The sequence below is a fragment of the Coturnix japonica genome, chromosome 3 (genome assembly GCF_054131305.1).
Source record: "Coturnix japonica strain WE chromosome 3, WE-NBRP24, whole genome shotgun sequence".
Classification (NCBI taxonomy): domain Eukaryota; kingdom Metazoa; phylum Chordata; class Aves; order Galliformes; family Phasianidae; genus Coturnix; species Coturnix japonica.
This window is the reverse complement of record NC_140665.1, coordinates 83,361,925-83,374,153: the sequence shown is the minus strand read 5'-3', so window position 1 is coordinate 83,374,153 and position 12,229 is coordinate 83,361,925. Positions and strand designations below refer to the sequence as shown.

Here is a 12,229-nt window from a genome sequence, read left to right as displayed (position 1 = left end):
ATAGCCTGATGGCCTAGCATTTATATTTGTGGCAGCAACAAAACAAATGTCAGTGATGATGAGCTTGTGTGCTTAAAGCAGCTCTTGCTACTTTTGTCTGTAGTCTGTATTAAAAGTAGGTGAGGCAGCATGAAACCTATATTAATTTGGTGGTGAAATATATGTATTTATATAAACAATCCATTTAAATATAGTTAGCATAGCCTTAATGGAATTGACTTTTCTAACAGAGATTCCACAAATTATAAAGCATTTTGTTTTATTTCCTTCCCTTTGTCAAGACCAAACCTGGTGTCATTCGTCCTGTGCTAGTGAAAGGGAAGAGTGCACAGCAACAGGAAGAGTTCTATCAACCCAACCCTTTTAAAAAGTACCTAGAAGAGATCAGTGATCAAGATATTGAGCAGGTGAGTAACTCTCACTCTGAGGGACTTTGTAATCTTAGTTATTTTCTGTAAGCCTGATGGGGTAGACTTAGATATTCATTTTTGTTGTGGTCTCTTGTTTTGGTAAAGTGAATTGTGAAGAAAGCGCACAGCAAATGATTCAGTGAAGGGTGCCTGGCTCCTGGAGGAACATCTTCAGACTGGAGGGAAGTATCTAGATGTTCTTTAGGGATGTCTTTTCGGCAACCTGGAAAGTCATCTGTTGAGGAGGTAGCCTTTTCATAAGGTTCATAGGAAGCACCACATAAAATGAAGAGGCAGTTCTGTTCTGGGCTGCGAAGTGAGTGACTGGTTCAGATCTGTAAGAAAGTGCTTACTCCATCTGGGGTCCAGATCTGAGCAGTCTCTTAAGGGAGATGAAGACAACAAAGACTGAATAAGATTCTCTCTTTTCATCCCAAGGAAAACTATGAGGGAGACCAAGTAAGATCCCGTGAAGTTCTCCAGTATGTAGGTCTATATTCAGGTCCCTCAGTAGTGTGAGGGAATTATTATTCTACTGCACATGGGGAAGGGGTATTAATGGGCAGTCCATGGGGAAGCAGAAGTGCTTTCTTCTCCTACAGACCATAAGATCACTTTGCAAAAAAAAAAAAAGTCTTGAATTTCCCTAGCTTCTCTGAGGCGTTACATCAGAGTAAACACAGATAAGCGGTTCTGATGGCCTTTTCTTGTGCATTCATGTTTGTGTGCATTATTGTGAATTAAACTTTAACAGAAAGACATATTCAGATGTTTGTGTAGGAAGCTGTTATTAACCTCTTCAATATGCTCTGAATTTTCCATCTGGAAAGTAGCAAAATGAAGCCAATAGTTCTTTCACCAGACATGATATGAATAAAATACCATACTACTGAGTTTTTCTTGCTTCTGTTCCTCTCCAGTTACCTTAGAGACTTCAGCAATGACAATCTTCTTTCATTTTATTACTGAAAATGTTAAGATTTTTTTTCTTTCTGTTCCTTTCCTTAACTCTGACATTTCTCAAGTGTATTGCAGCATTATAAACAGGGGAAATCTATCTGTAGAATCAGTAGGTTCTAACAAAATAAATATGAGCGGTATTAGAAGTTTTCTTGTTATTCAGGTTTCTATAGAATGTGAAGTATCTCTAAAATACAAAAATATGTTTTTAACTACAGGTTGTGTTTCCAGCCAGAATAAGCTTTCAGTGAGATGAAACACTCAACATCTATTCTTCATTAGTAGTATTAGCATTTGTGGTGACTTTTGATGAAAACCTCATCTTCCTTTTTACTCTTCAGATATTAAGTTATGCAAGTCACAAGATTTTAAGTATTAAAAAAATACTATTACTTTTTTTTTTTAAAAAAAAAAACAACATTATGTTGAAGCCACTTATTTTGACTCCAAGTATACAAATGTCTTACATATGTATCTATGATACTTACTTATCCAGACTCCAGACTGCCTAAAGGGCAGACCTAATGTTTTCAGAGAAGACTTAAAATAAAGTTTCACTGGACAGGACAAGCTCTCTGACTGTTCTCTACCCTTTGGAGAGACAAGTCTGTTCTTCCAGCTCACTCTGCTCCTGACAGAAAGGCTTCTTTTTTACATCTCCTCCCTTGACTGGTCTGTATACTTCAGAGCTGAATCAACTTTGTAACATGGCAGTAAATTGACACAGCAGGAAACATCAACTCAAACCAAATAGTGTTTGGCATAGGCATGGTGAGGTGGTGGATTAATTTTTCCAAGGGAACTGAGGAAGGAAAAGTCTTTCCAAGGTCAGGAAGGACAAGGGAGATCTAGAAACAAGGCCACCCCATCTGGGAGCAAGAAGTGATCAGTTCAGCTCCTCCATTTCATGGACCTATACCTGCTCACTGTTCACTCCTACGGGATGGGCACTTCTGCTTGTTTTCTGACATTTGGCGGTAACTATGGAGACAAACCAACTTATGTCATTTTGGTAAATTTTTTTTGGACACTAGTTACCCTGGCGTGGTTGACCTTACTTGACAGCAGACTTGCAATATCTTTTCAGAGCTACTGTACATGTTTGTGGAAATTGGTATTATTTGTATGTGAGATTTTTGTGAATCTCAAGTTTCTAAGTGTGTACAGTATAAATTAGTTATGGAAGCATACTACTGAAGCACCTAGGGTGCAATAAGTCCATGAATATATGTGGTTGTATAACAAAAGCCAAACACTATTTTATATAAAAGTATGTAAATACTTCAATAATTAACTAAATTGTGAACTTTGCTAGATGGAAAAGTTGATTTGATGATGAAAGTTCTGCTTCTTTTATTTAAAAGAAGTCATATGCTTTAAAATACAGGTAAGCAAGTAAGTATTCTTATTTCCTAGGTTAGGATAAATACATTTACATGTTGGTGTAAATTACTTGTGGTTTTTTGTTTTTGTTTTTTTTTTTTTTGAGATATCTTTTGAGACATCCTTGTTGTGAGAAAGATGCTACTTAGATCTTGATTCAGATGGATGAATTGGCTTAACAAAGACCTCATTTTGACTGTGTGAAGAAGTATATAATGGGCAGAAACTTCAGCATAGGAAGTTCTGCACGAATGTGCGGAAGAACTTCTTTATGATGAGGGTGATGGAGCACTGGAACAGGCTGCCCAGGGAGGTGGTGGAGTCTCCTTCTCTGGACGTATTCAAGACCCTGTAGGACAGGACTCAGTTGCAGTATTTATCTTCAGCCATAGCTTTGTTAGCTTATGAGGACATGTAGAAATGTGTACTTGTGTATCCCATGCTGCATCAGAAGTGGTGAGCCCAAAGGGGTGAGGGAGGTGATTAAAACGTAGACTACAAGTTGGGGTTTCTTTGCTTTCTGCAGAAGTACTGGAGCTGTTCCATTTGTTCTGGAGTAAGGACTTAGCAAGTATTTATTTCCAAGGGCAAAACTGCTTATCCTATCACTCATTTGTTTTTCCTTTTTGAGATTTTTTTTTTCCCCAGTCATGCTATGAGCTTTACCTTTTAATATTTCTGTTCTCCATTTCTGTATGCATTTTCTTTCCTTTTTCTTTCAAATACCATTAATGTCACGTTAACAGGGTTCAATATGGCATCAGCTTTAACTCCACTTTTCCTGTTTTTCTTAGACCTCTGTAGTACTTTCCCTCCCTGCCTGATCTGCCAATGTGACCCTGAGCACTGGTAGCCATGCGGGTGGCATTGGGTTTGAGACATAATGATGCAGCCAGCTGTAAGTGCTGACCTTCCCTGTAAGTGCTTTCCCTCCCTATGCTGAACACAGTTTTCTTTGCATGACAGAGTAGCTTGTTTGTTTTTCACTTCATTGATAAATCTTGCCATGTGGAAAAAGACCATCTCACTTTTAACAAAATACTATTTTTTTTCTTTATCCAACAGCTGTTTTCAAGCTGATAGTTCTTAGTAATATATATATTTTTTTCATTATTTATTTCCCTTTGCTCTATATACGTTTAATTAAATAATACAAATTGAGAAAACAATACTCATGCCCACGCTTTTATTTTTTCAGGCAATACATTAGCTTCTGCTGGAACTAATTTCAGCCCTTGTCACAAATTTTCTAAGTATTGAACTCAAAGGCACAGCATGGGGAGGAGTTTGTCATCAACACTCAGCCAGCCAAATTCCGAATGAATTGTGTGAGGCCTCGGCAGCATGACACTGGTGCCAAAAGCTGGATTTGCTTCCCTGAATCTGTCCCAAGTCTTTTAAAAGTCAGTGGTTTTAAAGGTTGTTGTCTGTTTTGTGTACAAAAAGCGCATAATAATTGTGGGTTTTTTTATAGTGTTTATTTTTATTTTTTTTACCATAGCTACTGCTACCTTCAGTCAACTCTCAGAACTTCAGTGTGTGAGCACCTGCTCAGTGTCAACTTCTAATTACTCTGTGTAATCTCTAAGAAGGCTCATTAGGAATTTGACGAAGTGCCTGAAGCGTTCTAGAAAGGATATAGGCTTTGTTTTGCACATCTTGTATTTTGTTTGTTTTAATCCCAGTCTAGAATTTCAGAAAATTGCCCCATTCTATGGTCATTATATTGTAGAACAAGATCCAGATCCTTTTGGGCTTTCCTTTTTTGTCACTTTAGCTAAACTGCAGGAGGGTGACAAGCACAACAGGAACATCTGTGGTGTGTGTGTACATTTATGCCTAAGTATCTGTGAGGACATGCTGGTAAAAGTGCTTAGTGTAGAGCTATTGTATTAGCATGAAGATGCATTATTTTTCCAAGTTAATCACAAAACCTTATGAACTGTAACCAAGGCTTTTTTCCCCTCTCATTCTCTGGTATAAATTTACTTTTCTCTCTTCCTTTTCCTTTTTTTTTTTTTTTTTTCCCTTTTAGAATGCTGCTCTTACACCCTCTGCATCAAACTAAACTGTTCTCTACAAATAAATCCCCTTTGTATCCTCTTTTCTCCTTCCTTACTGACTGTTTAAACCCATGACCTTTCTACCACTTTCTCTCCATCATACATGATGTTCATGAGAATCCTTATAGCTATTACAGTCACAACTCTTTGTACAGTAAGTTGAGTACTGAGCACGGTGTGATTCAAGAGTAGCATCAGGCTTTTATCCATTTAAAACTAGTCAGAATCCTGCTGTGTCAGTAGTGCTGGCAGGTGACCTGGGAAATAATCTCAGATGAATGTCTTCCTGCCCCTGGAGATAGTACTGCTTTTCCTTGCCCCCTCCAGCCTGGCTTTGATCACCTTCAGGTAGGGGTTGTCTGCAATGTCCCTGGGCATCTGACAGCAAATTCTCAACCATCAGTATTGGGAGGGAGAATTTCACTCTGAAATTCATGGTCCACTTCAGTTGGGGTGCTGGAGCTTAAAACACTGATTTTAAGTACTGTTTTTTCAGGCTACATTGGTGGAAGCACCAGAGTTAAATTCACACAACCGGTTTCAGGCCCAGTGGGAGCTAAGACTGATAGGGGGATAAGTAGCACCTCCACTGATACTGGCCAATAGTAATACTCTGGAGGAAATGCCTGAAGATGCCTTTCTCTCCCCAATGTTTGTAAACAGAATTAAAGTTCATAGAGGACATTGATGGAGTCTTGATTTACTTCCTACTGCCCTGTGGAGTTTATAAATTGGAATGAACACAAAATAACAACTACCATAATAATAAAAACAACAAAAAAGGCAAGACAGTCTTCCATTCTGTCCTTTAGGGATTCTGAGCGAATTCTACTTTTTCACATTTACTGGGTTGGGTTTTGTTTCCTGATTTAATTTTTGCTAAGTGGGGATGACATGTTTATTTGGGCAGTAATTATTTTATGATCAAGTTTTTTTTCAGCAAGTTTCCTGGTTCACTGCAGGGCATTCACTTGAACAAACAAGCAACATGTCATAAGATAATTAAAGCCATTTTTTTTGTAATGAAAATAGGTGTTTTCTAGTGATAATGAACAGTGCCAGAAATTCAGATTTGTATGGAAAGGCAAATAAGTTAGAGAGTTGACTGAAGATAATTAAGGTAGTGTGAATGTTTTCGTTACTATCAAGTTAGTCATTTTATCACTGATACTCTTGCTGTATAATTGCTTAGACATAGAAACCTTTTGCAGTCCCTCTGATTTCTCTATGTCACTTTCTTCATTTTACATTTACTTCATAAATTCTCTCCCCTACTCAGATCCTTTGTGCAATATTAGAAAAGTACGTAATAGGGTTCTTCTTCATATAGCTATTGGCTGTGCATTCTCACCAGCAGCAAATAAGAGCCTGCATGTTGCTCTCATAAAGATTTGCACTAGCAGAGGTACTACCATGGTCTTCCCTGGTAAGCTTTACACATGTGAACTTCTCCAGGAATCCTTAACTGAGTGGGGCTGAGGAGATGAAGGAACTCTCTCTGGTCTTATTGGAGCTTTTTCTCTGCTGTACATCATCAAGAAGGCAGAGCTTATGAGCAGACCTGCCCACCCTGGATGCCTCCCTTCCCCCTCAGCCCCAGCTTCCCATTTGGGTGAATTTCCCACTCACAAACAGCACCAGGGAAGCTATTTCTGGCCTCTTGTCCAATAAACAAACTATCCGCATGGCTATGGGAAGCTTTTTGCCTGGGACCAGGACTTTTGATGGAGAGGTGAGGGGATTGTTGCAACGCTGGATTTTGCCATGGCTCCTGCTCTTCTGCCTGAATTACATCATGCCCTCCTGACCTACGATAAGGCAAGAGGCAGAAGAGCCTGACAGAGAGCCTTTGATAGCAAGAGGGATGTTGGTTTGCCTCCAATGATGAATAAAAAAGAAAGAATAAAAGATAGTGTCCAGATGTATACGTGATCATAACTAAAATTTCAACCCAGTGAACTGTCTAAGAGACTACAAAGGGTGAAGTTGTTTCCAAGTGTTTGTTGTAGTTTACTTTATTTTCCACCAGAGGGCAAAGCTCACTGCCATTTATTCTTTAGATCATTAAATACATGTTATAAAAATACTTCTGACAGTGGATAGGGCATATTGGTGAATGGAGTTGCTAATTTTCACCTACAGTTTCAACCTCAAAATTACTCTGTGCAACAATCTGCTCTGAAATGAGGTTTTAGAAAAGAAAACACACACATCATCAACAAGACAAACACAAAACGAGTATCATCGTGTTTCTGCTTCTTATATTAGAGAAGATAAGGGTGGTGAGCTCCTAAACTAAATATAATTTATTTATTTTGGTCTCGCTGCACAAGCAAATGTCAGCTGTCTATCTGAAATGCTTTACTAAAAGGATACTGTGCTGTAAGCATCTTAGACCCAGAACTAGGCTATTCTTGTCCGAAGACCCACCAGCTACCTGAATTTTTATAGCTCATGGAATTTCACAAATAAAACTGAAAAGACAGACCTGAAAGGAATTCTACGCTTGTTCTTGGCAAACCACGCTTCTGAGGGGCTATTACTAGACAAACTGTTACAATGGGCAGTATGTGACCATGTCTTTTTCTCTTTACTCAGCAGACCAATTAAAGCAGACAGGAGTCCTTCTTCAGTTTCTCCTGAAATAAATAATTGAATGAGTTGAGCTTCTTGTATTAGAAAAGCCCATTTGCACTGAGATAGCTCTGAAAGGTGGATTCAAGATTGCAACTAATGTTGTGACAGAGTGTCTGGAGTAACACTTAGCTCTTTGGTTGATTCCAAAGCTTGATTCTAAGGGGAATCCCCCCAGTTTTTATCTGACTTTGTAGGGTGTAAGAGCTCAGCTGCCAGCACAAGCCCTGTTGTGCTCCCTGGGGATTCTAAGAGGCAGCAGAGTCTCCTTCTCCTGAGGGAGAAAATAATAGCCTCGGCCACTTGCATTGCACTCCTGGTTCGGGGGGCTGACTTCAGGGATGTATGTCCACTGCATATACCCTGGTGTGCCAAGGGAGCCTGATTTTCTCTCATCTTGAGACATCTCAGCATAATCAGCCAATCTAGGCATCTTCTGAACAGAAGGGCTGCAAGAAATCAGGACAGCATGTGGCCTGATAAAAGTGCACTTTCATTTTACAGGTGTCAATTTCTTTGTTGATCCTCTTCCTGCCAGATACTACTGAGTCATTTACTCCGTTAAGGGGAAGGAGATTTCTTTTCTGTCCATCACATCATTCACAGAAGCTCAGAAGCATGTAGAGGCACAATTAATGTAAATATCTGTCAGGGCAGAGAGCATTATTCTTTGTGAAACGAGTATTTATTTTGAAGGTAGAAGGCAATGAACTGTCCAAGTGAAAAAGGCAGAGATGGGGTGGAGATGCAACTACACAGCTGGGGCTATCAGTCCCCATTCACTTTCAAATTGTCTTTTCTGTTTCTGTCAGCATGGGCTGAGTGTGCAATTCAGGTTTGCCTTTCTGGAAATCTTCCTGTCAGTTAAATATATAGCAGTGCTGTTTTGAAAGCGGATTGAAGGGTCTGGGTTTTTTAAACAGAAAGCTTTAAAAAAAAATGACCATTTTCATACATTATCAGGCATAGAAAAAGAGGTTACAGGACCAATATTTCAGAGGACAAATTTCTATTAGTGTCTGAGTTTAGAATCAAGACATTTTCATTTGTTTTTCTGGACCTAAATCGAGTTTTCTTGAAATAACTAAATGTTGTCTTGTTGGAAGGGCAGCCTTCTGCAATCAGTTGCAGGTCTGAAGGCTCATAAGTAAGCAAAATATTTAAAGAGAATCATTATTATTATTTTTTAAAATGAGATCAGTGGTGTTTACCTCACCGTCCAATCTCCTCCTCACTGGAGTTTGATTAATAGCTGCATAGTGGGAATTGACATTCTGTGAATGCAGCAGCCTTTCGGGGTTGCCATGGAAAAGCTCTTTTCTCCCAGACATCATCCCAGATGCTTTTATTTCCAGAAGAGACTTTCTTTCTCTCTTCTGAACTTTGATATTTAAATGATGAATTTCTACATCTGTCCTTGTGTGGGTGTATTTTGGTTGATCAGATTTCTGCTATCTGTGATCCAGAACAATTAGTTAAATATAGGAAAAAAAATAAATAAATAAAAGGGAGGAAAACAAACCAGGTAATTAGTTCTGTGCTATAAATTGGATCTTCTAGCTGAGAAAATATTAATGCTTAATAATGTTTTGTGTCCTCTTTGTGAGTCCTCTGTATAGCACTTATTTATTTATTTATTTATTTGTGTTCTTTGGCCTTGGTGACTTATTTTAATCCTATCATACTTAGGTGAAATTTATGTTACTTTGGGCTCAGTTTGATAATGGCCACAGGAAATATTCCTGGAGTTCTCTCTCAGCATGTCTTCAAAGAAAAGCATTTGTCTTAAAGCATTTCAGAAATATCTTGGCAATCAGTTGCTTTCTTTGAAGCCATCAAATTATCACCAGAACAGGAAGGGAGCTCAAGCTCAATGAGAGACACAGCAACATGCACTTAACACAGGGATGTCTTAAGTCTTGCACAGTGTGGAAAGAGCTCTGCTACCCACTTGTATAGAGACAGCTCTTCTGAAGGTAAAAAGAAATTGATTGCTGTGTCACTCCTTTTTGCCTGGGCAGTTATGCAATTTTGAGAGTCTTGCTGTCTGTATTTCCACTAGGAGAAGCTGCTAAAGGTAGAAGCCTGGCATTTTTTTCTGTGTAATTGTATTGATTTAGAAAACACTCACACAAAGCATTGTTGTTTTTTTTTAACAGAGTAGGATTGGACTCCTATAGGCCTTGAAGTCAAAATGTGCATGGTGCATGCTGTGCCCAGAATTGCCCAGGTTTCCTCTTGGAACATAATTAGAGCTGTTTTTGGTGCCTTCTTCCTTCTCACTTATATGGGCTGTCTTTACTGGGGTAGCCTAAAGCAGTCTTAAACACCAGGAAGTGCATTAAAATTCTTAGTCTTCATTCTTTTAAGTCCCTGCATAATTTAAATTGAGTTTGGTTTTATGCCTGGCCTTCTAGGATGATTTTGCACAGCAGATTTCAGGTGGACATTTTTAACACATACAACAATATTGGATGTCACAGAAAATCTAGCCCTAATTTCTCTGGGATATCTTTATCATTGCCCTCTCTGTCTTCAGTTTAACACATCCTAGGACAACAAGCAAAGGAAATATAGCAGCTGAAACACTAGAACACTCAATATCTTCTTTTAATGACTCTACTGGTTTATGAAGATGATTTTATGACATGTCCCATGGTGATAGGTGCAAACTTGCCATAGCTTAGAGGCTGCTGCTGCTGCTGCTGCTGCTGCTGCTAGGAACTTAATCCACGGGCTGGATTTGGACTGGGTACAACTCCATTTCCAAGGGAAGTTGAAACTGGAGAAAAAGGAAATGATAAATCTCTATTAGTAGTTGGGCAAATGGGAACTGCAACCTAGGCCTGTGATTTTCGTTTTAACATAGTAATGAACACGAAAGAAAAAACTATAAAAACAGAAGCAAATATGAGTGAAAAAAACTGAAACAAGATTTGGTGAGCAGGTGACCTATGTGAGAAACAGTGGTAGAATGATAGAATCACCAAGGTTCGAAAAGATCTCCAAGATCATCCAGTCCAGCCATCCACCTACCACCACTATTTCCCTCTAAACTATGACCCTTATTACAACATCTAAAAATTTCTTGAATACCTCCAGGGATTGTGACTCAGCCACCTCCTGGGCAGCCTGTTCCAGTGTCTAACCACTCTTTCTGAGAAGAAATTTTTTCCTAATATCCAACCTGAATCTCCCCTGGTGCAACTCGAGGCCATTCCCTTGAGTCCTATTGCTAGTTATGTAGGAGAAGAGGCTGACCCCCATCTTGTCATGAACTCCTTTCAGGTAGCTGTAGAGCTGTGTTCCTCATGAGACTCCTCACAGCTTTGTTGTCCTTCTTTGGATACACTCCAGGGCCTCCATGTCCTTCTTGCAGTGAGGGTCCCACAGCTGAACACAGTCCTCAAGGTGTGACCACCAGTGCTGAGTACAGAGCGACAGTAAATTCCCTGCTCCAGCTAGCAACAATTTCTGATGCAAGCCAGGATGCCACTGGCCTTCTTGGCCACCTCAGCACATGGCTGGCTCATGTTCAGCCAAGCATCAACCAACATCCCCAGGTCTTTTTCTTCCACATTGTCTTCCTGCCACCCTGCCCCAAGTCTGCAGTATTGCCTGGGGTTGTGGCCAAAGTACAGGACCCTGCATAATAGTATGCTTTTTATCAAAGGCAGTGAAACAACAGTCAAAAAGCACATGGATTGAAACACTCAGACTAAAAGATGAAAATTATAATGAATGGAAGCAATCTCAAAATACCCACAGCTATAGAGAAAATGGAACACAGTGAACACAAATGTTTCTAGAGAATTTCCTGCTGCTGTAAATAACCCTTCTGAGTCATCGGAGAAAGTGAGCACTGAAAGCTGATGAACCTTTGGAAACTCTAAGTTTCAAAGGAAAAGTTGAGGCAGTTAGAATTCACTTAACTTTCATTGCAGTTATTGGTACAGTATGAATTCTGTAATATAGCCTTAATTAACTCAAATTCCAGTTATGTTAAAAAAAATTATACTACAGTTAGTTCTGTTGAAATTTTGAGAATGTGCTTACAGCACAAATATTATTTACCTATGTTTCAGAAATGTTTGATCTTCAAATCATTACTGTGGAGTTTCTTTTGGCAAAGTGTCTTGAACTTTGATGAAGAGGTCATATAAACTGTAAATTATTGTACTAACTTTTTATGTTGTCAATAATGGCTATCATCTTAGTAGTTAGACGGAATATTTATACAAATTTTATTATTTTAGTTGACAGTTATATGTATATACTTATGAAGATTGACAATTCAGTTAAAACAGGTCATGGATTTAAAGCATCTAAGGTCAAAACTGAGGTCAGTGCAACTTTGATACCTTGAAAACTTACTCAGGAAACAATTCTTATTTGATCATGCTTCTGATTTGGAAAGAAAGTACACAAGAGCTTTGAAAATTAAATTCATTTCATTTCATGCTTTTGCCTGGAATTTGAAAGTAATGAAGTTTAAAGTTCTTGGGTAGTTCTGAGTCAATGAACAACGACCTCTTTCTTGGAGCACAAACACATCCACCTCTTCAAAGCACTGACTCAGTTTCTGTCAGTTCATAAATAGGTCACAGTAGATGTGTCAAGAAAATGTCAAATGTTCATGATGCTGAAAATTCTGAAGCTTTTTTTGTTGTTGTTGTTTTTTTGCTTTCTGATACAGCTAAAATTTTGAATATGTTGAAATACTCCTAAGCTGAAAATGTCTCATTTGGGTTATGTGAACAAAGCAGATGAAAGTACTAA

The 12,229-nt window shown here is 38.7% G+C and overlaps 1 protein-coding gene across 10 annotated transcripts in view; it reads left to right on the top strand.

Annotated features, from left to right (window-relative positions):
* MLIP (muscular LMNA interacting protein) overlaps positions 1 to 12,229 on the top strand; it is a 92,529-nt gene that overhangs the window by 65,226 nt on the left and 15,074 nt on the right. For all 10 annotated transcript variants that reach the window (XM_085542094.1, XM_085542089.1, XM_085542088.1 and 7 more), the window contains one exon: positions 282 to 407. In XM_085542094.1, coding sequence (XP_085398220.1) covers positions 282 to 407 — 126 coding nt within the window. The remainder of the gene's footprint in view (positions 1 to 281; positions 408 to 12,229) is intronic.